The sequence below is a fragment of the Garra rufa genome, unplaced genomic scaffold, assembly GCF_049309525.1.
Source record: "Garra rufa unplaced genomic scaffold, GarRuf1.0 hap1_unplaced_002, whole genome shotgun sequence".
In the NCBI taxonomy this organism is placed as follows: domain Eukaryota; kingdom Metazoa; phylum Chordata; class Actinopteri; order Cypriniformes; family Cyprinidae; genus Garra; species Garra rufa.
The window spans coordinates 7,172,854-7,198,596 of record NW_027394277.1 but is presented as its reverse complement, the minus strand read 5'-3'; the positions used below and the strand labels follow the sequence as shown (position 1 = coordinate 7,198,596).

General features: G+C 41.6%; 2 protein-coding genes and 5 non-coding genes across 7 annotated transcripts in view; 1 reads left to right on the top strand and 6 right to left on the bottom strand.

Moving 5' to 3' along the window:
- Positions 1 to 25,743, top strand: part of LOC141305341 (uncharacterized) — a 587,365-nt gene that overhangs the window by 92,100 nt on the left and 469,522 nt on the right. The gene's annotated exons all lie outside the window — the stretch shown is intronic.
- On the bottom strand, positions 2 to 75 carry trnat-ugu (transfer RNA threonine (anticodon UGU)). The gene has a single exon. It is a non-coding gene; the product is annotated as a tRNA-Thr (tRNA).
- On the bottom strand, positions 496 to 569 carry trnat-agu (transfer RNA threonine (anticodon AGU)). The gene has a single exon. It is a non-coding gene; the product is annotated as a tRNA-Thr (tRNA).
- trnar-ucu (transfer RNA arginine (anticodon UCU)) lies at positions 831 to 920 on the bottom strand. The gene is given in 2 exon segments: positions 831 to 866; positions 884 to 920. It is a non-coding gene; the product is annotated as a tRNA-Arg (tRNA).
- On the bottom strand, positions 1,101 to 1,174 carry trnat-ugu (transfer RNA threonine (anticodon UGU)). Its single transcript has one exon. It is a non-coding gene; the product is annotated as a tRNA-Thr (tRNA).
- trnat-ugu (transfer RNA threonine (anticodon UGU)) lies at positions 1,988 to 2,061 on the bottom strand. The gene has a single exon. It is a non-coding gene; the product is annotated as a tRNA-Thr (tRNA).
- LOC141305403 (uncharacterized) lies at positions 4,114 to 6,101 on the bottom strand. The gene is made up of 2 exons (XM_073832504.1): positions 6,095 to 6,101; positions 4,114 to 5,962 (listed from the first exon to the last, which is right to left on the bottom strand). Exons 1-2 carry the CDS (start codon positions 6,099 to 6,101, stop codon positions 5,247 to 5,249), a joined length of 723 nt encoding a protein of 240 aa, XP_073688605.1. The 3' UTR covers positions 4,114 to 5,246.

Sequence of the window (25,743 nt, the reverse complement as noted above, 5' to 3'; positions counted from 1 at the left end):
AAGGCACCGCTGGGATTCGAACCCAGGATCTCCTGTTTACAAGACAGGCGCTTTGACCAGCTAAGCCACGGCGCCTCCTCGGTAGGACCCGTTAGCCTGCGATGCTATCCTCCAAAAGCAGGTGAGAGGGTAGTGTTGCAAGAGAAACCTCCCGCGGTCCACAAGCTCCTCTATGTCGCCATTCGCCGTCCGTTTTTTGGTAAAGCACGAGCTCGGCTGTATTGTGGTGCGCAACCAAAGGCATCGCTGGGATTCGAAATGCAGGATCTCCTGTTTACTAGGCTAGCCTGAAAGCACGTTCGCCCTACGGGAAGGCGACTCAGACGATCCAGGCTTCCAGAGAAGAGGCCAGGGGTTGGCTGACTGGGCGCTGGACAGCTTTAAGGCGTTTGCCGACAACTGAGTCGGGGCGGTTAGCAAAATTAACCACTCGCTGCCCCTGCTTGCGGGTCGCTTTCGGAAAAGCTTGCGCTTGCTGGGCTGGAACCCCGCCCAAGGCACCGCTGGGATTTAAACCCAGGATCTCGTGTTTACTAGACAGGCGCTTTAACCAACTAAGCCACGGCGCCACCCCGCATGCTAGGCGAGGGGAGGGTGGCTTAGAGGATTCATGAATCAACACTTCGAACGTCCTGCTGCCTTCACTTGATGCAAGACAGTGATTGCCATACCTCACTGAATTGGATCTTGGGCATGTTTTGCTACCTTTTAAATATGATTGACATTTTTTTTTTAAATCAATGTACGCTGAGAACAGGAGGCCTCAAAATGGTTTCTGCTGTCCGAGAGCAACACTGCGCAGTACGGGCTTAACAAAATGCCAAAAAGCACGACTCTGGTGGGTCTCGAACCCACAGCCTTTGAATGGCCTCATCTGGCAGTCTAGAAGTCCAATGCACTATCCATTGCGCCACAGAGCCCGTCGGTATGCCAGGCTGGGCCACTGAGGGCTTTTCTTAAAGATTTGTGCCCGTCCAGCTCAAACGAGTGGCACGCTGTGTGGGCAGAAAGACAGGTCCTCAGGTCTTTGCACGGTTCAAAAACAGAGCGTCGCCAGGGTCCCCATTCAACAGCGAGGCCAAAGACAGCCACCGGTGGAAAGGCACCGCTGGGATTCGAACCCAGGTTCTCCTGTTTACAAGACAGGCGCTTTGACCAGCTAAGCCACGGCGCCTCCTCGGTGGGACCCGTTAGCCTGCGATGCTATCCTCCAAAAGCAGGTGAGAGGGTAGTGTTGCAAGAGAAACCTCCCGCGGTCCACAAGCTCCTCTGTGTCGCCATTCGCCGTCCGTTTTTTGGTAAAGCACGAGCTCGGCTGTATTGTGGTGCGCAACCAAAGGCATCGCTGGGATTCGAAACGCAGGATCTCCTGTTTACTAGACTAGCCTGGAAGCACGTTCGCTCTACGGGAAGGCAACTCAGACGATCCAGGCTTCCAGAGAAGAGGCCAGGGGTTGGCTGACTGGGCGCTGGACAGCTTTAAGGCGTTTGCCGACAACTGTGTCGGGGTCGGTTAGCAAAATTAACCACTCGCTGCCCCTGCTTGCGGGTCGCTTTCGGAAAAGCTTGCGCTTGCTGGGCTGGAACCCCGCCCAAGGCACCGCTGGGATTTGAACCCAGGATCTCCTGTTTACTAGACAGGCGCTTTAACCAACTGAGGGCTTTTCTTAAAGATTTGTGCCCGTCCAGCTTAACCGAGTGGCACGCTGTGTGGGCAGAAAGACAGGTCCTCAGGTCTTTGCACGGTTCAAAAACACAGGACGTCGCTGGGGTCCCCATTCAACAGCGAGGCCAGAGACAGCCACCGGTGGAAAGGCACCGCTGGGATTCGAACCCAGGATCTCCTGTTTACAAGACAGGCGCTGGACAGCTTTAAGGCGTTTGCCGACAACTGAGTCGGGGCGGTTAGCAAAATTAACCACTCGCTGCCCCTGCTTGCGGGACGCTTTCGGAAAAAATTGCGCTTGCTGGGCTGGAATCCCGCCCAAGGCACCACTGGGATTTGAACCCAGGACCTCCTGTTTACAAGACAGGTGCTTTAACCAACTAAGCGACGGCGCCAAACCGCAAGCAGGGTTATCGGGAGAGTGACTCAGAGGGTTAAAACATCCAGAGGCGGATGCTAAAAGAAAATGTATACAAATTTCTACTGCCTGAGGGCAAAACTCCACAGTTTGAGAGCTACCAGAAAGCCACGACTCTGGTGAGACTTGAACCCACAACCTTTGAATGACCTCATCTGGCAGTGACTTAGAGGATGCATGAATCAACACTTCAAACATCCTGTTGCGTGCGCAGAAAGACAGGTCCTCAGGTCTGTGCACAGTGGAGGCACGCTTACTGGACTGGAGCGCCACCCCAGGCACCGTTGGGATTCGAACCTAGGAACTCCTGTGTACTACAGAGGAGCTTTAACCAACTAAGCCACGGCGCCTCCTCGGTGAGACTCGATAGCCTGGGATGCTATCCTGCAAAAGCAGGTGAGAGGGAAGTGTTGCAAGAGAAACCTCCCGCGGTCCACAAGCTCCTCTGTGTCGCCATTCGCCGTCCGTTTTTTGGTAAAGCACGAGCTCGGCTGTATTGTGGCGCGCAACCAAAGGCACCACTGGGATTCGAACCCAGGATCGCTGGGTGGGCAGAAAGACAAGTCCTCAGGTCTTTGCACGGTTCAAAAACAGAGCGTCGCTGGGGTCCCCATTCAACAGCGAGGCCAGAGACAGCCACCGGTGGAAAGGCACCGCTGCGATGCTATCCTCCAAAAGCAGGTGAGAGGGTAGTGTTGCAAGAGAAACCTCCCGCTGTCCACAAGCTCCTCTGTGTCGCCATTCGCTGTCCGTTTTTTGGTAAAGCACGAGCTCGGCTGTATTGTGGTGCGCAACCAAAGGCATCGCTGGGATTCGAAACGCAGGATCTCCTGTTTACTAGACTAGCCTGGAAGCACGTTCGCCCTACGGGAAGGCGACTCAGACGATCCAGGCTTCCAGAGAAGAGGCCAGGGGTTGGCTGACTGGGCGCTGGACAGCTTTAAAGAGCTGGCTGTCTGGTGCAGTCATAACAACCTGGAGCTCAACACGCTCAAGCCTGTGGAGATGATAGTTGACTTCATGAGAAACCCCCCTGCTCTCCCCTACTCACCATCATGAACAGCACTGTCAACACAGTGGAGTCATTCAGGTTCCTATGCAACACCATCTCCCAGGACCTGAAGTGAGACATTCACATAGACTCCATTGTGAAAAAGGCCCAGCAGGGACTGTACTTCCTCCGCCAGCTGAGGAAGCTCAACCTGCCACAGGAACTGCTGAAATAGTTCTACTCTGCCATCGTTGAATCCGTCCTCTGCACTTCAATTACTGTCTGGTTAAGTTCAGCTACCAATTCTGATCTCAGAAGACTACATCGCATAGTCCAGACTGCTGAGTGAATAATTGGTATAACCCTTCCTACCCTTCAAGATCTCTACTTATCCAGAGTGTGCAAAAGGGCTGGCAAAATCACTCTGGACCCCTCACATCCAGCACACTCACTCTTTGAACTGTTACCATCTAGTTGGTGCTACAGAGATCTGACCACCAAGATGACAAGACACCGGAACAGTTTCTTTCCCCAGGCAATCCATCTCATGAACATTTGTCAGTAAACGTGAAACATGCAGCACTATTGTACACTTCATTAATCTATTCAGTATTTAACACCATACCTACTTACATCCAAATTTGCACCTACTATACCTGTACATAGTAATGGCATATTCTGTATATTGTGTTTTTGCTATTTTTCACTTTGTCTTGTGTACTTGTATATTGTTCTTTTTTTATAATCTATGTCTTGTCTTTTCACTGTCACTCAGGTGCACTGTTGAACTGCTGTCACTAAAACAAATTCATAGTATGTGTAAACATACCTGGCAATAAAGCTCATTCTGATTCTGATAATGTATTAGAGCATGTAGCTTGATCAGAATCGGAAAGGGACATTAATCTACAAGGCAGAATCAGAGACTCATGTAATTTGTGCACAAGAGTTTTATTAATTAAGGACTAACCCATGACTAATCTAAACAAACAAACAAACATACAATCACTCATACATAGAGGAAGGGCAAGTCAGATTGGATAAATTGAGACATTAGAGAAACAAGAAAAATGACTATGAAAAGAGTCTGTTAGCCAACTAAATGAAACCATCAGTGTCATTTTACAACGGGGTTTACAAATTTAACTAAACCTCTAGTTAAATGTATGATACTTGTATTTCCTTGGTAGTTGACGAGCGTTTTGATGCAGTCTCGGATGAAAGTCTTAATGGTTTCAAGGTTTTGGACTTGGGATCACGTTTTTCCATGTTTGAAGAGCGATGAATTCCAAAGTTGTCCTGACTCTGAGGTGATTGGGAGTTTCTTCCAACGTGAAAAGTGAAGAAGAATGATGAGCTGAGAGAGAGAGTGAGACCCAGCTGAAATCCTGTGATCTTTGGGGAATGAAAAGACAAGGCTGCAGGGCCTGGCACAGGCTTAGGGTTCTGGAGAGTTCTATCTCATCTACCTAGGAGTTCAAGGCCTGCCAGGCGCAGAAGCATCGGCTCTGGGACTTATCAACCAGAAGATGGAAAGGTGATGAGACATGGGACTAAAAGAACCGAGAAAAGCCTGGAGAACTGAGGCAAGTCACTGTTTGAAGCCTTTATCTTCTTGGAGGGAAAGTTTACAACTCTTTGTGAGAATGGTATTGGGATTGGTTGTTAATGCAAAAACTACTAAGGTTTCTTAAAACACTAATATGTTGCATAGGTATCAAAAGATAACATAAACTATGTTTTAGATCATCAAAATACAAATTCAAGGAGACCAAATGTGTTATATGTGTAGTTATACTATGCATGGATTTATCATAACACATTAATAAAAACATTACACAATACTAAAGAAACAGTAATAACATACACAATGATCTAAGGATATGCGTGTTCATTTACAGAAAGTTTTTTTCAAAGAATTAATAGAAGTCAGTTCCTATGGCAGTATGTGTCCCTTTTTTTTTTTTTTTTTTTTGAGTATTAGTTGGAATTATTTAAATTCTCTCTACATACTTTTGAGTTGTAAAGATTATCTGGTCTGGCAGTGTGTGTCTGATTGGTCCTGACCCTACATTGTTTTTTTTCTTCCGAGCAACACATAGGCAACATATAATGACAGTTTGTAGAGTAATTTACAACAGCTTCAGATGTAGCTCAACCAATCAGAATTTTTATACATTTTGGTTGAAACTCTTTCCACACTGAGGGGATCTGTCAGCCTTCTCTCTATTGTGGATCTTCATGTGGTTGTAAAGGTGTCCTTGTTGACTGAAACTCTTTCCACACTGTTTGCATGTGTAAGGCTTCTCTCCAGTGTGAATTCTCATGTGAATATTAAGGTATCCTTTACAAGAGAAACTCTTTCCACACTGTTGGCAGATGAAACGCCTCTCTCCTGTGTGAATTTCCATGTGGACTTTAAGGGATGCTTTTTGAATGAAACTCTTTCCACACTGTTGGCAGATGAAAGACTTTTCTCCTGTGTGAATTTTCATATGGACTTTAAGGTTTGTATTTTGACTGAAACTCTTTCCACACTGTTGGCAGATGAAAGGCTTCTCTCCAGTGTGAATTTTCATGTGGTCTTTAAGGTGTCCTTTTCGAGTGAAACTCTTTCCACACTGTTGGCAGATGAAACGCCTCTCTCCAGTGTGAATTTTCATGTGGACTTTAAATTCTCCTTGTTCATTGAAACTCTTTCCACGCTGAAAGCAAGTGAAAAAACTCCTAGTTCTTGCCTTTTGAGCTCTTTTTTGGGTAGATGTATTTTCTGACTGTAAGGAACAAAATGGTTTTTTTCCAGTTATGAAAACATTAAGATTCTCAAACTGAACTTTCTCTTCAGTTTCATTCAGTTCTCCCCTCTCCTCTTTCAGTGCTGTTGGACCTAAGGTGGGAAAACAAAGAAATAAAAGTTTACCCCAGTTTAATGACACAAAGCAGGTAACACCAATCATGTAGATTTGTAATGCATGTATGCTAGATCTCATATCATGGTGTTGTAGTGCATGGAGCCAACCAGACATGTAATAACTAGTTATATTCCTTAAATGACTTCTCCCCCACGATTAACACCTATGTGCTATGAGCCAGTCCTTTGTTCACTATCCAGCTCATCCCCCCACCATCAAGATAAGACTCCTACCAGAAATGCAGGGAAAGATAGACTTTCCTTATTCAGACATGCAGTCCCACATACAGTTATATAGAAATGTACACGTATCAATGTGTTACCTTTTCTTATATTGTTGTTTCTGTTATGTATGTCGGCCTCAAACATTAATCCGCAATAGGTGAATTATTGTGCATGCTAAGACTCTCACATTTAGAATCACTCAGTCAAACGAGAAGATACATAGATCATGTTTGGTGTCTATGAGCAGCATTTATTATTCCCTAAATGTTAATGTTTGTGGCATCTTAATAACTCATTGCTTTATATGTATTATTGAACTTTTGAAAGTTTTGTGGCCAAACAACCAATCATCTTCCACATGCGAAACCCCATTGTGAGAGACAAAGACTTTCAATCTTCCCTCCAAAACTCAGATCAACCGGATTGGTCAAGGTCCAACTGTGGGCGTGAACGACCTACAGGTTTATAAACCTTCCCTCATCTCTCTCACTTTCTCGCTCTTGCCTTCGGGACACAAAGACACGTCACCCGCACCTCCCCCCAGATCCATGGGGGGGGGGGGGGGTCTCACCTAGCGGAGGAGATGATGAGGCCTGCGATACTCTCAAGGAACTGGAAAGGACTTTCTGAACTGAACACAAACGGAACAATGCACAACAACAACAAGCTTGCAAGTATCCGTCCTTTCTACAAACGTAGATAGCTGCGTTTAAGGCGTTTTATAAAAGAAACGATTTCAGGATGTTCAGAACCGTTTCATTCCTGTCCCTTTGCAAACTCACTTTCTGTCTCTCTCTCTCTTTTACTCTCTCTCTCTCTCTCTCTTACTCTCTCTCTCTCACGCGTTCTCTGTCTATTTGTGTTTTATGTACGTTTGTCTATGTGCGATCGTTTGTAAGTAGAATAGTTTAATAAACAACCATATATTCACATAATGATTCTCTGTGCTGAATGCTTACATTACAAAGTCACTTAAACTATTTCGATCTCATATTGCTACCTTAAGCCCTATTCTGTTCAATTGTTTAACTCCGTTCTGGTTAGTAAAAATGCGTTGCCGTGACGACGAGCCAACGTCAGAGTAATGGATATCACTGAACAATTTGCTGGACAAAGAAACCAGTCGATACCGTTATTACTGTTACTGATCAGAAACTGGAAATTGCGTATATTTAATGACGATTATTATACACGATTTCCTGTGAGTTAAACTACTTTCCCTGACTGAAATGTATGTTTTAAATAACTCATTTCATCCTATTCATTGGTTATAAGACCTGGTGGAGTTTGCAGTGTATATGTGATGAGAGAAACAGTCTCAGGCATATACACACATATATTGATCATCTTAAATTCTTTGAGCTAACCAAAATTCTCTACATTAATTGGCGTTAGAATGCGGGGCAGTTTTAAACTATGTGATGTGAGCGGCTCAGGAATAGTTTGTGTGTCTGCATGCTTGTTTATTCAAACTCGGCTCGCGACTCGCGTCTCTTTTGTTTGTGTGTGTGTGTGTTAGAACGGTGTGGCCAAGCCCACCTTTAACACCTTCACAGATGTTTGAGCCTCTCGCACAGAGAAACTAAACCGCTGTTGAAGATGTAACTTAACTGCAGTTTATATATTGACCCTATAAAACGAAGCAATCTTTTATAGCGCGTCTTAAAGCCACCCTAAATTGAGCGAAGAAAACCTCTATTTTTGCGTGAAGAAGCTGATTGAGCGATGTTCCTCTTTCACCTTACAAAGGCCATATCTTTATATTTTGAGTGTAGATAGATTAGCCATTGATGTGCACTCCAATGCTAATCAGCTATCTTGCTCCTTTGGGTTAAAACCTCAGCTTAGCTAACTGATTAGGTTGACCCCGTTTGCTCGTCGAATAGATTTAATATAGTAAACAACTTCGCGTTATTACTGTACAAATCTTGATCGAGTGTTATTTATTTGTTTTGTGCAAAGCACACACAAGTCTTGTGTCAGCAGGCTGACTCAAGATCAAGGTGCACGCATCGTAACTAAGCAACCTTTTAATAGTGTAAGCATCCTATTAAGTTAAAGTTTGCAAAACACATGTACCTGTGTTCAGTAAAACGGACACAAGAAAGATACACCCGCGATCACGCATCGCCATGGTAACTGCGCTTAGATGCGCGTTTAAATCCACACAAGGTGGAATCTGAAATCCCGCATAAAAGGTATTTCCTTCTATTAAAAGATAGAAGTCTGTCTAAAACCTCTTCCAATACCTATGCCTGATTTCATATTATTTTTTTTATTTTATTTTATTTTTTATTTATTTTTCTTTGAGCAACAACGCTTATAGATAGTCCCAGTCAGTCTCTCCCTTCTCTTTTCCTTTTGATGTTACATTATTAATTATTGTTATTTAAACCATAATGATAATTAACATAATGTATGTTTTTTTGTGTGTGTGTGATTTAATTTTAATTATTTCACCGCCTTAGATTCAACTCTCCCTCTAGCAATTATAATTGTATTTGCTCATTTTAAATTTTTGATTAAACAGTCTTGATTTAAATTTAAACTTTGACCAAATCGATCAAGTTGCACTCTCACTACCCCGGGTAATTCGGCCCATCCCAGGGGGGCCTTTCTCTCTTTTGCTCTCTCAGCTCTGCCATTTCCCAGGTGTGACGACTCCATAGCGCCCCCACCTGGTGGGCCCCGTCACTGACCTCAGGGCTGGCAGTCAGCTCACTTTCTCTCTTTTGCTTTAACCCTTTATACCTCTCTTTCTGATGGATCTTGTTTTTATTTTTCTCCCTATTAGAGACTGAACCTGTCTGAACATCAGTGAAATCTTTTGGTAACTACACAGATGAACTGAATAGCTCTAAAGTTAATCGCTCATCATTAAGTTTACTCATAGTTTCCTGTGTTTACCCACACAAACTATCTGACCCCTTCTTTAAAGCTAGGATAATAAGCGTTTAGTTTGCGTCACCATCTGATGACATCAGTTAAGGCGCAACACATAGCAACATTTTAGCTCATTAGTTCTGTACGGACTTGCATTGGCTCGTTGTGCTTTGTCTCTCCCTCTCTATTTGTGTCAACATGTCACCATCCAGTCTCGCCATCCAGTCCAGACAAGGCAAAGATGCCATCCTGCCCTGGGTCTAGTGACTACAGCCCCTGAGCGGAGAACAGCCGGACGACCACGCACACAGGCGAATGGATCACGATCCAGTCAAGAGCTACGGCTGCAGAGAACCAATCAACTCATCTACAGCCCGGACCATCAGTGACCACGCCCTCAACAAGATCGTCTGACTAAAGCCGCAGCGGAGAAAGCTTCACCCACGACGGAACCAGGACAGCGCGCAGAACCGCCTAGACCATCTGGATGTTCAGAGATAGCGGATGAAGAGGACAAGGACCTACACGAGGAGAGAGGAGAAAAGCTTCAAGACACGCCTGCAACACCCCCACAGACTGAGCGCAGAGAGCAGTACAGGAGAACACTCCTAAACAGCGGAAGCTCTCTTTACAATGAACCCAGCACACCTTAAAGAACTCAAATTCTTGCAGATAACAATATGAACAAACAGGAGAGCTCAACACAAAATCTCTCCCGGGCCTAACAGCCCACTGTTCACACCTCACACGCCAGCAAGCTGGCCGGGAATCTGACAGCTGTCACCACAAAACGCTGTCTTCCTGAACACTGCAGTAGGCTACAACACACGCCTGTCTGCAAAACATTGACTCTTAAGCAAGAACATTGCCCAGTGTGACCACGAGACAGATCTGCTTAGCTCCACCTCCAGCTAACAGGACCCCAGCCATTTGTACCAGCAGTCAAAACTGTCAAAACTGAATACAGCAGCTAAGAACACGACTGCTACGACCAGCATCTGAGCCTACGTGAGACAACGCGACAGGCACCAAGGGAAGATGGCATCAACGCCAGAAAATCTTTCCCCTCAGATATCCACATCACACTGTGAGTCACCACCCAAATGCTACAGCCTTCTTCCGTACAGCGATCGCTCGATTCAGCGGACTCTACAGACCGCCGGAAAACAGCCAAGCACCAGAAGGCAATAAAGATTAGCAAAGTGATTGTCCAGCTGCCCCATGCCAAGGGGGGACGTCTGACTGACCAAGGTGAACAAACATACAGTGGTGTATGGGAGCTGAACACGCAGCGACATCACTGTGTGGGAGTGATCTGAGATCAGTGCAGGCCAGCACTGAGGACACCTGTGCTCTGAACTTAACCTGGAATAGACAATGCAAAACCTGCTACGTCCTGTTTCTCACAGCCCTACGATACTCCCTCAACTGCGAGAAAGCCTTGCTAGATAAGATTACTCCCAGATGTTTACACTCTGGCGAACGAACTACCTGCATTCACCAAAAGGGGTCACTGTTCGGCTCAAAACACAGTGTGGCTAAAACCCTAACGCTGCACACACATTCAATGGAATACGTGAAGCAGTGCCCACTCTAGAAGCCACACCCCCTTTCTGAAAAGTAATCTTTTGCAGTGTACATATCATTCAGGTATTTCAAAGACTTTAAACAATTCCGTCATGAAGAGCCTAAAGGAAAATGGCCACCCAGAAGTGGTGCCAAGCTGCTCTCCACATATGACGATGATGCAGAACTAATGTCATGTACAAGGCTCTCAGCAGAGCCCAGCACCCAGATGACAACAGCTGCGCTGCACAAACCATCCAGCGATGTGCCAATCGCACCAGAAGACAGAGGGAATCACAGAGACCTGCCACCAACGTGTGATGTTTATAACTATCAATGCCTGCAGACCAAGGGTCCCACGCACACAAACCCATGTGCTTATAGACCAAAGAGCGAGGCAAGACACGTCCAGAGCAGGTACCTAGTGGAAAACGACAAGCCTGTCCCACTGCAACACCTTAAGCCGGGCCACCTGACATCACAGCACGAGTGACGGCAATCGGATCAACCCTTGTGTCACAGCAAGTCGCAAGAACTCCCTCTGAAAATTACTAACCTGCATAGACTCAAAGTAGGCTAAGCTCAGTTTCAAACAACACCACTCAGTTTGAAACAGACGAGCATCAACAACTGTTCCAGACAAGCATTGCCATCACAATAAGAACATTTACATGCTATTCGTGGAAAAACAGTGAAAGGCCCAGAAAAAAACTGAGGGATTTTGTGGCTGCCTAAGGTTTTCAACAACAAAAAACCCACCCACCCAACCCAAGCATCGCTTCTAAGCCACAAGCAAACCCCTCACGCTGCTACGCCGCCTGCATCACACCCATGCACACTGGCTCCACCTACAAAATAGCTCTGCTAAAGCAGCCTCCACTGCTCCCAAGCAATGCTGACACTTTGCACTGTCCGACCACACTAAGGCACTAAGCCTAAAACAACTCAGTGATGTCACACACATGCCGCATCTAGATGACACATCCTCACATTTGTTCCTGATAACCAAACACCGCCACAGCTCCCAGCTTTCCAGGAACAAAGGGGGGTCATTGCTGATGTATGCCCAAGATGCACCGTGCAGAATACACCAGAGTACCAAAGCCACTACCAATGCAAAAGTGGCGCACTGCCAAGCATGCAGTGACAGAGGACATCAGAATATGCTAAGTTTGATGCCAGCTCGAAACCAGCGGATTTCAAACGACACAGCCTCTCTACGATGCAAAGCAGTCAGTCGACGAGAAACATCTGTGAACGTTTACCACCAGATGGCACCAGAAACGACACCCGTGTCAACTAAGAAACCACCCGTGTCACCACCTACATTGCTCACCAGTACTTCAGTGAAACATGCCCGAGTGCGACACCTGCATCCAAAGAGCGCAGGAAGCCAAAAGCATGCCTCAGCCAGCGAGATTCACAATAGGAACTGTGAACCAGCGTGTCTCGGACATCCAGCCCTGCCACTCACCAGGACCAACTGGAGACTCAGCAGAGTACAGAGAACGGCATCCTTCAGCCTAAAGCAGCCAACGGCCTGCAATGGCAGAGAAAGGAACAGCAGGACTGCGACAAATGGACAACTCACATCCAGCCTGGACAACCAGGAGCTGAGCAGCATCGTCTTCTCCTTGGCCCACACCCTCAAGGGCCTCAGACAGGAGGTAAATGAACTGAACCTGCAAGTCTCCGAGTACCAAAGTTAACCGACACCCACAAGGACAGCTGGACACGCCTGCTTTTCCAGAACAGAGTGTCTGATGTTAACAAAGAGCTCCTTGAATGAAACTCCACTGAGAAGTACTGAAAGATAAACTTCTGACTCCTTGGCCAACGCAACACCGCATTAGACTTCCTAAAAGGAAAAAGCATCCCATGAGACCAGCCGACAGCTCAGGAGCAGCCAGACAATGTTGAACGGAGCAACGGGCCCACAGGACCAACAGCAAAACCCCTACCAACACAACTCAGACCCGCTCAAGTCAGTGTCGACACCCCCAACATCAGACGCCTGATGACATTTGAGCAAAACAGCGGGATAACAGACACCTGCTGCCCTCCTGCACCCTAACCGGGCCCGTCGGAAACTTCTTTACACTACAAAATCTTTACGACAATTCTCTGCGAACCCTGGAACTACCTGCCCTCTCACAAGTGAGAGTCCAACCAGCGATTCCAGACTGCAGGGACCACAGATACTAGATAACAACCACCTGACACAGACCAACCTGGGTCAGGATGACAAGTGACAGTGCCTCGACACCTGTTGCACAAAGCTCGAGGACCCATACCTTGCCACTGTCTATATTATCACACCTGATAACGTCGACCACGGCACCACAGCCACTCCTTGAAGCACCAACCTCCAGAGAGCCACCTCTCTCTTCCAGCCAGGAGTGCCGGGTGCATGCCTGATTGTTCCGCACCTTTGACGTCGCTCGCTGTTGTCTGTTGGACGGACAACAACGTTCGAAAGAGGGGATATGTAGTGCATGGAGCCAACCAGACATGTAATAACTAGTTATATTCCTTAAATGACTTCTCCCCCACGATTAACACCTATGTGCTATGAGCCAGTCCTTTGTTCACTATCCAGCTCATCCCCCCACCATCAAGATAAGACTCCTACCAGAAATGCAGGGAAAGATAGACTTTCCTTATTCAGACATGCAGTCCCACATACAGTTATATAGAAATGTACACGTATCAATGTGTTACCTTTTCTTATATTGTTGTTTCTGTTATGTATGTCGGCCTCAAACATTAATCCGCAATAGGTGAATTATTGTGCATGCTAAGACTCTCACATTTAGAATCACTCAGTCAAACGAGAAGATACATAGATCATGTTTGGTGTCTATGAGCAGCATTTATTATTCCCTAAATGTTAATGTTTGTGGCATCTTAATAACTCATTGCTTTATATGTATTATTGAACTTTTGAAAGTTTTGTGGCCAAACAACCAATCATCTTCCACATGCGAAACCCCATTGTGAGAGACAAAGACTTTCAATCTTCCCTCCAAAACTCAGATCAACCGGATTGGTCAAGGTCCAACTGTGGGCGTGAACGACCTACAGGTTTATAAACCTTCCCTCATCTCTCTCACTTTCTCGCTCTTGCCTTCGGGACACAAAGACACGTCACCCGCACCTCCCCCCAGATCCATGGGGGGGGGGGGGGTCTCACCTAGCGGAGGAGATGATGAGGCCTGCGATACTCTCAAGGAACTGGAAAGGACTTTCTGAACTGAACACAAACGGAACAATGCACAACAACAACAAGCTTGCAAGTATCCGTCCTTTCTACAAACGTAGATAGCTGCGTTTAAGGCGTTTTATAAAAGAAACGATTTCAGGATGTTCAGAACCGTTTCATTCCTGTCCCTTTGCAAACTCACTTTCTGTCTCTCTCTCTCTTTTACTCTCTCTCTCTCTCTCTCTTACTCTCTCTCTCTCACGCGTTCTCTGTCTATTTGTGTTTTATGTACGTTTGTCTATGTGCGATCGTTTGTAAGTAGAATAGTTTAATAAACAACCATATATTCACATAATGATTCTCTGTGCTGAATGCTTACATTACAAGGTCACTTAAACTGTTTCGATCTCATATTGCTACCTTAAGCCCTATTCTGTTCAATTGTTTAACTCCGTTCTGGTTAGTAAAAATGCGTTGCCGTGACGACGAGCCAATGTCAGAGTAATGGATATCACTGAACAATTTGCTGGACAAAGAAACCAGTCGATACCGTTATTACTGTTACTGATCAGAAACTGGAAATTGCGTATATTTAATGACGATTATTATACACGATTTCCTGTGAGTTAAACTACTTTCCCTGACTGAAATGTATGTTTTAAATAACTCATTTCATCCTATTCATTGGTTATAAGACCTGGTGGAGTTTGCAGTGTATATGTGATGAGAGAAACAGTCTCAGGCATATACACACATATATTGATCATCTTAAATTCTTTGAGCTAACCAAAATTCTCTACAGTGTCCAAACCTGATCATGGTCTGGTGATCTATGGAGTTTAAGCTAGCTGCTATACAGTTTATTTGATCTCAATTATGGTGTACCATTTTTTTAATGTCTCCTAGGCAGGGCCGGCGCTAGCCATTTGGGTGCCCTAAGCACAAATGCTTGGTGGTTGCTTCGGCATTAATTAGCCAATTTTGTCAAAAGAAATGTTCTTGATTACAAGAAAAATACAGATTGTTCGTGTTGTGATTTATTTTGTCTATATATATAGACTTTGTCTTAAATAGTTTCGTTTTCGAAGTACTCTAAATTATGTCAGTGATTCTCCGATGTTAAATATGATCAAGGATTATTTTATTTCGATCTACAGTGTAATAAAAGTTAAGAAAAAGATTAGCCTATAGCCATAAATATATATAGACTACAAGCTAATTCCTTTTTTCTTAACTTTTAACTTCTAAAAATTATCAAGAATATTATATCAAATTAATAGGCTAGGTTAACGAATGTTCTTATACAAACATAACGAATGCACTTCAAAACTAAGTTTTCATATATAAATTCAGGAATCACGAATATGACAAAATAATATTATTTTATATATATTAATAGTTGTATTAAACAAATTTATAGTGCTTTGAATTTATTAAGTAATGTTTAATTTCGTTCATTTCGCTCTCTGGAAATGTAAAGAAAAATATCCTTTGAATTCGTTTTTAATCCCTGGTTTTAAACAAGCATATATTTGAGATAATTTATGTATTAGCCTATTGCTTGAATAAATGTTTAAAAAAATTAAAAAAAATTACTGAGCTATTTGCGTTTAAAAGTAGCCTATTAAATTTAGCCTATACATTACTGAGCTATTTGCGTTTAAAAGTAGCCTATTAAAATGGTACAATGGCATTGCTCAGTTCAACGTGTTGGAAATCGGGCATTTTGTTCCTCCTCAGCATTTATTCAACAGTTAATAACGCTTAACATTCAAAAGGTAAATATTATTCAGCCAATAGTGCATGTATTGTCTGTGTAGGTCTGTGTATTTCAAAGAAAATTGTGCCTACAATATGAATTACAAAGGTTTAATTGGCATCTTTGTTTCAACCCAACCGACCGCGACCCGAATATCATTAGAAATATTTCTGGATGACTCATAACCGCGGGTAACCGCAGGCACCCGCTCATTTTGGATCAACCCGCGCATCACTGGTGGAGAAGGGGGGCACCAGAGGGAGACTGGAGAGAGGGCCGCACAGGAGATAATCTTTTCTCTGCTAATTTGGTCTAGGCCTATTTTACCTTTATATTGCTTTTGTATACCAACATGCTTTAGACATATTTTATTTGTTATTTATACTAGTAGCCGGTCGTGATGATATTTCACGAGCCAGATTTTTTGGTGCCCCCCCAGGCACTAGGTGCCCTACGAGCAGTGCGTGGTCTGCTTCTAGGGGATCAAATGCAACAAATATAAGAAAGGCTAGGAAAATGGACAGACTCCCAACTCAACCATCAGTTGAACATTTTATCACACAATAATTCTTTCTGAGTTTTTATTAATGGGAAATGATGTTAGCCAATCATAAAAATGGGCTGTTACGGCGAGTCCCAACCACGTTCCTGGAGGCCCCTAAACACTGCATGTTTTTCATGTTTCTCCAATTAAGTGATTAATTAACTGGTTCAGGTGTGTTTGATCTGGGTTGGAGCTAAAATTTGAAGGATGGTAAATCTTTAGGCACAGGGTTGGGCACCCCTGCACCAAGACCTAAAATGGATGACAAATGGTCAGACAAAGGAGAGATGCAAAATATGCAGTATTGGGTGCCTCCAGGAACATGGTTGGAACCACTGGTCTGTTACAATGACCTTTTTAATGGAAAATCCCCAAAAACTTACTGCAAAACAAACAAACACATCACAGAACATATCCTTTAAAAGAGAACAGGCAATATTTTTACACCAACTGAAAGTTAAGTGAGATGTGAAGTATGGTGAATTTGTGCTCTGAACCAGGATCACATTAGTGAGATTGTGTGACCTTAAATGGTCATTTATGGAACCACTTTAACCCAAATTGATTTGTTATCTTATCTCAAGTCAGGTTTTGGAGTTTTCTTAGTCTTTCCCTATAACACCAAATCAATTATCCATTCATCCAAGTAAAAAAGTTTGTTATACCTACGATTATTTCCACCATTTGTTGTTAATTTATTCATAAGCAATAATACAATTATATAAGCTTGAACATAAATAAGCATATCTGTGGTATTTGCCACATTGAATCGATTACTAAGATGCTGTCATAAAAGAAAACTAAATAATGAAAGAAACCATCCTGGGTATTTAAACCAGAAGTATGCATGATAACCGGCTTTGCTCTAGCATCCCAAAACACCCTTGGAGTTAAACATGGAGGTGAAAATATTATGCTTCAGGAGTGTTTTTCTGCTAAGGAGACAGGACAACTACAGAACACCTAGTCATAAGGAGAATGGACAGGGTCATGTACCATAAATTCTTGGGTGAGAACAATTGAAAATGGGTTGTGGATGGGTATTCCAGCAGGACAATGACCCAAAACACACAGCCAAGGCAACAAATGAGTGGCTCAAGAAGAAGCACATTGAGGTCCTGGAGTGTCCTAGCCAGTCTCCAGACCTTAATCCAATAGAAAATCTGTGGAGTGAGCTGAAGGTTTAACTTGCCAAATGTCAGCCTTAAACCCCAATGTCTTGGAGAGGATCTGCAAAGAGGAGCGGAACAAAATCCCTCTTGAGATGTGTGCAAACCTGATGGCCAACTACAAGAAACATCTGACCTCTTTGATTGCCAAAAAGGGTTTTGTCAGCAATTACCAAGTAATGTTTCTCTAAGGGGTGAAATACTTTTGTTACTAAAAATCAGCAGGGGATCAAATAACTATTTGCCCCACTGTTGTAATTTGAACTTTTAGGCTATTTAGTAAGCATAGTTTGCTGAATTTTGGAGTATTAAAGTCATGTGATGGATTTCGTTTTCCGACTCCAGTCCTCCCTGCTCTAGAGTGAAGGGAGCACTGCCAAGTTCAAAGACAGGAGCAGACTAACAAGGAAGGGGAAAAAGGCCAAAGAACCTGATATGACTGCACACAGAGCTCATGGAAAAAAGTCCTTAGCTCTCAGATCGAGAGAACTCACATGCTCCATCCGAGACTAGTAGCTTTATCAGGCAATTACATGCAGACAAAATGAAAATGACAATTAAAATTTGAAAGCTGCAGATTTGTTTACTAATGAAATGCTGCCGTTTCTTGGAGACTCACACCAGTTCTGTTGTGGATTTCGTTGGATATATTATTGCTTTGTTGTAAAATCTGACAATATTAACAGTGTAGTGTTTAAAATGTAAAATGTTCACTTAATATTACCTTTTTGTTTAACTTATAAAATCAACATTCGAAATCATTTGAATATTCAGAGAAAATTTCACACTTGCTCATATTTTAAAGATGAAAAGCAGTAAGTCACACTGTATGTTTCTGTATCGAAGAGAGTTTCTTAAATCAGTCGCTCTGTACAGTCTGTCGACATTTGATCTTCATGCTATTAAGTGCTACAAATCTACTTTAAAGACACAACGAACAGCAGCATGATTTACTAAAGCAGCACTCTGTGGGCATTCAATCATACGTACGCTGCTGGTGTGGATCCAGTCAGGTTTCACCGAAAAATTGATGTAAGTTAATGTCATTTGACCATTAACTCACATTTAACTGTTTTTATAATAAAAGTATCATTTTGCTTGTCAGAAATACTTGCTTTAATGTTACTTTAAGTTGGGGTAGAAATAAACAAATGCAAAAGCTCAGCATTTTGTTCACGTATCCCTCCATCAGTTTGAGAACTACAGGTTTATACCATTCTCATGGTAAAATACAGTACCTTTCTTTATAAGTATGACCTATTGCTCCACTCTGATGCTCCCTAACAGCCGTCATCTATTTATTTATTTACTTAATTGTATTGATATTATTTGAATTCTTTTCTTAATTTCTTCTCTTTATTTATTTTACATATTTTGTTCCATCTTCTTTCCCTTTTTCCTATTTTCCCTCCGAGTTATTCCCTCCTTTTTATATTTTTATATATAGAAGTGTACAACTAATACATTACAATCTTACACCTCACATAATTACAACTAAGTGTTACTTGTTTGTGCTTTTTTTTTTATTTATTGTCAGACTTGCTGTATATTTAGAGCACTGTTTGTAGACAGCATGCAGTTGCCAAATACAATTACTCACATTTCAAGGTTTGCTTTGTGCAAAATTAATTATTTTCTTAGAGACTTTTGCATATTTACCAAAGTGCTAGAAATCAACCGTTTTAAAATTAGAAGCAAATATCAGATTTAATGTTACAGAAAAAATGTAAAACACCAACCAACCTGTTTGTTCCTCAGTATCTTCATGCTTGACTCTCAATGTTTCTTCACTCTCCTCTTTAATAAACTCCATCTTTCTTTGTTCCTCAGCATCTACATGTTTCAATGTTTCTTCAATCTTAATGTCCTCACTCTCATCTTTAATAAACTCCATCTTTCTTTGTTTCTCAGTATCTTCATGTTTGACTCTGAATGTTTCTTCAATCTTCATGTCTTCACTCTCCTCTTTCATAAACACCATTTTTTCAAAGTGTCACATGGATCTCTGTTGATTCTCCAGGAGTTTTTCTGTGTGTTTGTACACTTTGTCCTGTTTAATATGAGAATAATTAATAGAAAGAAAAATCAATGCAAACTAAATCTCTGGATGCGTCTCAATCAGCTGCTAGTTCAGTAGTCAGTGCACTAGAAAGACAGTCAGAGAGTTAATAGACTAATATGTAAAAAAGTATACGAATTACCCAGAAGGTTCATATTTAGGTAGACTATTTTTGATTTATATTTGGTATTCAATTATCTGCACATCATATCTAATATATTACACTTTCATGAAATCATTCTCGGTTGTGATTCACTCGTTTGTGTTTGTTGTTGTCGTTTGTAGTCCGCGTGCCGCTGAATCGAATCATTGAATCATTTCACAAATGATTTGATTCAAATGATTCGGATTCTCAGTTTCTCTCATCACTTCTTATCATCTTATCACGATTGATTCATGATATAGAGAAACGGAACGAACTTTCTCTGTTACTAAAGGCTAACGTTTTCAGTAACACCAAATAAAGCATTATATTTATCTTATATAGATTGTAAAAACGCTTTATTGATACAACAATGTCTATTGACTTAAAAACTTTAAAAGCACAAACCTTTCTTCAGGTGAATCACAACAGACGAGGAGAGAGGCGCAGTTTTATGACGTCACATCACCAGAGCAAAATAAAAGTCCCATTGGTTCACTGCTCTCTTGAATCACAAATATATCATAGAAATGTTGTATATAGAATAGAATTTCGTATCCATATTATGATGCATTTCTAAAGTTACTAACTTCGTAAATCGATTAATATTATTCTCAATTTTATGTACATTTATAACAGTTTTATGTTAATATACCTTGCCATTAAATTCACATTATTCCATGGAATGTCTGGATACTGGATTCTGATTGGCTGGCAGGTGTGCAGTAAAACCGTTTAATGCACAGGTAGTTCCAAGTCAGTTTAATCACCGTTCTATATTAATGCGCTGCTTTAATTTATGCACGCAAAAGCACACCGAGAGAGAGAGAGAGAGAGAGAGAGAGAGAGAGAGAGAGAGGTCGTAGATCGCATTGCACATACATAAACTTCTTGTCAGCGTTTGCCTGCGATCCTTATTAAAATAGCCTAGATACTAGATCGCTACATTATATTCCTCAGCAACGGGGTGGTAAAACTGCTGTTTTGTAATGAATTGTTGTTTGTAGAGAAAGACGCACAGCATGCAGGCAGGTAACGTTACGCACACAACATCTCTCTTGCCTTTACACTCTCTCTTGGTCGATCGATAATCTACTGAAACAAATGCTATATTTCATTCAAATAAATGTGATTTTTACCGGACTATTTAATCTCTGAGTCTGATTTGAAGCGGCCAGAATGCTAGAGCTGCGTGTCATAACTGACGAAAATAACCGTCTTTTTTATCCATTCAGTCAAATTTTGCGCTGCAAATATCAATCCTAGTTTTAATTTGTCTATAACCATGGAATAAGCAGGATAATCAACGGCTTGCCGTGCGTTAAAGGATTTAAAATGCACTTCGCGGAGGCAACCACCCTCCGCTTCGCATCGGGCGGTTATTAGCCTCCACGTCGTGCATTTAAGTAAGGAATAATTGACGACGGTCCGTAGAATTCTTAGAAAATAATGCACACCCGAGGTGGTGATGCGGTCACGACGCGAAGCGGAGTGGCCGTTACACCTCGGGTGTGCATTGTTTTCTAAGAATTCTACGGCCCGAAGTCAATTATTCCACTTATACTACAGTTACCACACCTCAAGACATCGATCAAATTATATATTTCAAGACATTCGTCCCGTTTTTATCCTTAAAACCCTATTGTGAGTAGGATTAGTTTCTTACGCAACTCATTCAACAGCTTCGTTGCTAGTTCCAAAACGTCATTTTAGACCTAGTAACGACGCTTGGGCTGTTAATAGCAAAATAATGCCATTAATAATGAAGTTTAGACAGACCGAAAGACAAGCAGACAGACGGAAAGAGTGAGGAGAGAAAAACTAAGTGTATGACTTTACCTCTCTCACGTCTGTGTCTCTCAAGGGTGACTGGCAGCATCGTCTCTACTAAAGGTTAAACTTTAAGTTCATTTTCTTCAAGACCACGCCGTTGTTAACTCGCTTGTGAGAGCTGTCATGTCGTTTTTAAGTTGTTAATCATCAGAGCAGCGCTAACAACATTAGCGCGAATGCTAACTCGAGTGCAAACTGTAATGTTATGTGTGTGCGTCTGTGAGGTGAGTGAGAGAGGGCGAGAGAAATAGTTTGTGCTTTCCGTACATAATAAAACGTAATATATTGTGGAAAAAACATGGAAATGATCTGTTGTTTTTATCCGGATGTTTACTGTATTTATTAGTTTGGCCAGTGTCATTGTGGGTTTTAGTTATTTTGCTGTTTTGGGCTGTAAGGACCTTTGAAATAACTGAAATCGTATGGCGAAGTGATATAGACATGCACTGCGGTCTAAAGCTGCCTGGAACTACGTTTGCCGTGCGTTTCCCTGAATATAATGCACACTTCTAGAACGTTCGTCAGCCAATCAGATTCAAGCATTTAACGGCTCTGTAGTATAAATATAAGTATATATGATTATCCCTTACTTAAACTAGTTCATGCTGCTGATTAACTGTTACAAAGGAGGTCTGATGACAAATTTGATCTATCACTCTTTTGACTATTGTAATCAATCTCCGGCTATTTTGTTTTTGTATTTATTTATTTATTTATTCCTCTTTTGGAAAGTTACTGAAACACTGTCAGGGATTTTATATGTGTGTGTGTGTGTGTGTGTGTGTGTGTCACAGTTTCTATTTACCACTACAGAAGTTTATTTATTGTGAATGTTAATGAATTATGATTTACATTTCCCCAGATAATCTTTTTTTTTTTTTTTAAATGTGCATATAATCTGTGCTAAAATATGATTATAATATAAGTTACATATTAAGAGTTTTCAGTTGCTGGAAATGTATTTACAAACAAAAGTCATTAATAACAGATCCACACTGAAAATGAACAAATCTTCTGTAAATATTAGATATAAAGGATACTATGGTCTGTAATTGATCTTACTTATTTCAGTGGTAATGTTCTTTTCTGTAAGCAATTTTGTCTTAAATAATTTTTTTCAGTGTAAAGGAATATGGTTTATTGTTCAGATTTCAGGAGGCCCTTCTTACAGATGAAGACAAAGCTCTCAGATCACAAGCTTAAACACAGTATTCGAGGGATGTGATCAGTTCTATACTGTACTCTAACTATAGCACTCATGATCACAGAGATCAGGGAAAACCACACACACACAACTCAAGTGTTCATTAGCATTAACAATGACAACAGTTAAAGAAATGAGGCAGAAACATCAAGAGTATCACAGATAAAAGATGTCAGTCTCACTTTACATTTGTTTTCACACACACCTAAAGCAAAAGAGATTAATTTAGAATTGAACGTTTATCTTTCTGCTGAATTTCTTAGGCAATAATTTAATTTCAACCAATATAATTGTGTCTTCTTTGTGTCTTTTGTGGCAGCCGTGGCCTAATGGTTAGAGAGTCGGCCTTATAACCCGAAGGTTGCGGGTTTGAGTCTCAGGTCCGGCAGGGATTGTAGGTGGGGGAGTGAATGTACAGCACTCTCAATACCACAACTGAGGTGAGTCCCCTGAGCAAGGCACTGAACAGGGGCCTCGTAGTTGGGTGAAAAGGGGGACTAAATTACCAGGGCCCCAAGTGGGGGGAGGGTCCCTGAGGAGTGAAATTTTATTTTCCTTTAAATATAATTTTAAGATCACAATAAATGTTGTTAACTAATGTAAATCAGTGATGCGCGGGTCAATGTATAAACAACCCTAATCCGACCGACGTTTTCAACTAACGCAACTCGGACCGCAAAAAAGAAAGAAAAAAAAAAGAAAGAAAGAAACTATTGTACCCGACCCGCTTCCTGTCTAATATTTGCGACTGACACCAGCGATTATATGCGGCTATATGCGGTGGAGATGCGTTCACTGTCAAACATCATTTGGCATTAATTAGGTAATTTTGTCAAAATAAATGTTCTTGATTGCAAGAAAAATACAGATTGTTCTTGTTGTGATTTATTTTGTCTTTCCTTTATACAGATTTAAATCGTTTCGTTTTTGAAGTACTCTAAATTCAGTCAGTGATTCTACGCGATTAAATATGATCAAGAATTATTTAATTTCGATCTACAGTGTAATAAGAGTTTAGAAAAAGATTAGCCAATAGCCATAAATTATATATATATATATATACTACAAGTTTATTCCTTTTTTCTTAACTTTTAACTGCTTTTAAAAATTATCAAGAATATTAAATCAACTTAATAGGCTAGGTTAACGAATTTTCTTATACAAACATAATGAATGCAATTCAAAACGAAGTTTTTATAGATAAATTCAGGAATTATAAATATGACAAAATAATATTATTTTATATATATTAATTGTATAGCTATAATAGTTGTATCAAATGAATAAGGAAATTATAGTGCCTTGAATTTATTAAGTAATGTTTAATTTCGTTCGTTTCGCTCTCTGGAAATGTAAAGAAAAAATACAGTTTTTACTTGGAATTCGTTTTTTAATCCCTGGTTTTAAACAAGCATATACATGAGATCATTTATATGTTATTGCTTGAATAAACGTTTAAAATAGTGCTAGAAATTTTATAATTAAGGAAATTAAACAGACCTAGGCATTTGAAAAGACATAGTGAAATGTGTCTAATAATTCCAAAAAGAAAGAGAAGCATTGGACATAATCAAAATATTCGAGACATTTATTAGGAATACCATTTTCTTAACAATTTAAGATGCTGCATGTGTTTATCAGTCTAATCGAAGTGTGCGTCTCTCCTGCGACTTTCCAAACAAAAATCCCACCCCCTCTCAGAAAATACATAAAACTGACATTACTATATGCATTGATCAGTTCAACGTGTTGGGAAATCGGGCATTTTGTCCCGCGTCAGCATTTATTCAACAGTTAATAGCGCTCAACATTCAAAAGGTAAATATTATTCAGCCAATAAAGTGTAGGTCTATGTATTTCATAGAAATAGTCTAGTACTATACAAACTACAAAGGTTTAATTGTCATCTTTATTTCAAACAACCATTATTTTGGATGACTCGTAACTGCGGGTAACTGTTTTGGATTTTGGATCAACCCGCGCATCACTGATGCAAATGCCTGGCGTCTGATTTGTTACTTAGATTTGAGTGAAGTAACATTTAGCCAATCACAGCGCGAATCTCTTGGGCGTCTGCCATAAGCTTCAAATCTTGTTGCTCTTGTAAAGCAACATCACCTTTGGGTCACATGACCATACTGTCCCCCCCACGCGATCCATGAACTACGTCCGGGGGGGGGGGGGGGGTTTGGGGTGACGTAGTTCATCGATCGCGTGGGGGGGACAGTATGGTCCCCCCACCTTTTTTTAGGGGGGGGGGGGGGGGGCCTTAGCCGAGTCAGTGCACAGGGCCCAGAATTCCCAGCGACGCCCCTGGCACTGGACCCCCCACTGCTCTGTGTGTGTGTGTGTGTGTGTTTGTGTGTGTGTGTGTGTGTGTGTGTGTGTGTGTGTGTGTGTGTGTGTGTGTGTGTGTGTTTGTGTGTGTGTGTGTGTGTGTGTGTGTGTGTGTGTGTGTGTGTGTGTGTGTGTGTGTGTGTGTGTGTGTGTTCACTTGGATGGGTTAAATGCAGAGCACAAATTCCCAGTATGGGTCACCATACTTGGCCTCACGTCACCTCCTTTCCTTTCTTTTGCAGTAATAACTGTCACACCTATGGACTGTTTTTCCTGATGTAGTTCATCGATCGCGTCACCTTTTTTTAGGGGGGGGGGGCCCTTAGCCGAGTCAGTGCACAGGGCCCAGAATTCCCAGCGACGCCCCTGGTTGTGATAAAAGCACAACAATATATATGTTACAAATTATTGGTTTTAATTATTGCTATTATTAATGGCTTAAATTAGAAGGAAATGTGTTTAGCCCTTTATAGGGCACTCACTGAAATACTTGGAAATTCTAAAATTCAACCCCAGAGTGTTATTGGAGGTTATTACAAGACCTTTAAACTTTTGTGACTTAATTTTTTTTTTAATGTTTTTATGTTGAAAATTAGGTTAAATGAAGTGATCATATATAGTCACTTGCCGGTCTATGGTAACTTTTTCCTCCCCAAAAAATGTGTATACATTTTAAATATAAGGCATAAATAAATACATAAAACAAATATAATATTCATAGAATATTTATTTAGAAACAATTTACACACAAAAAATATATATATATATATATGAACACAAAAACTTAACAGAATATTTATTTAGGAAATTAAAAATCTTGCTGTCTTCCTCGTC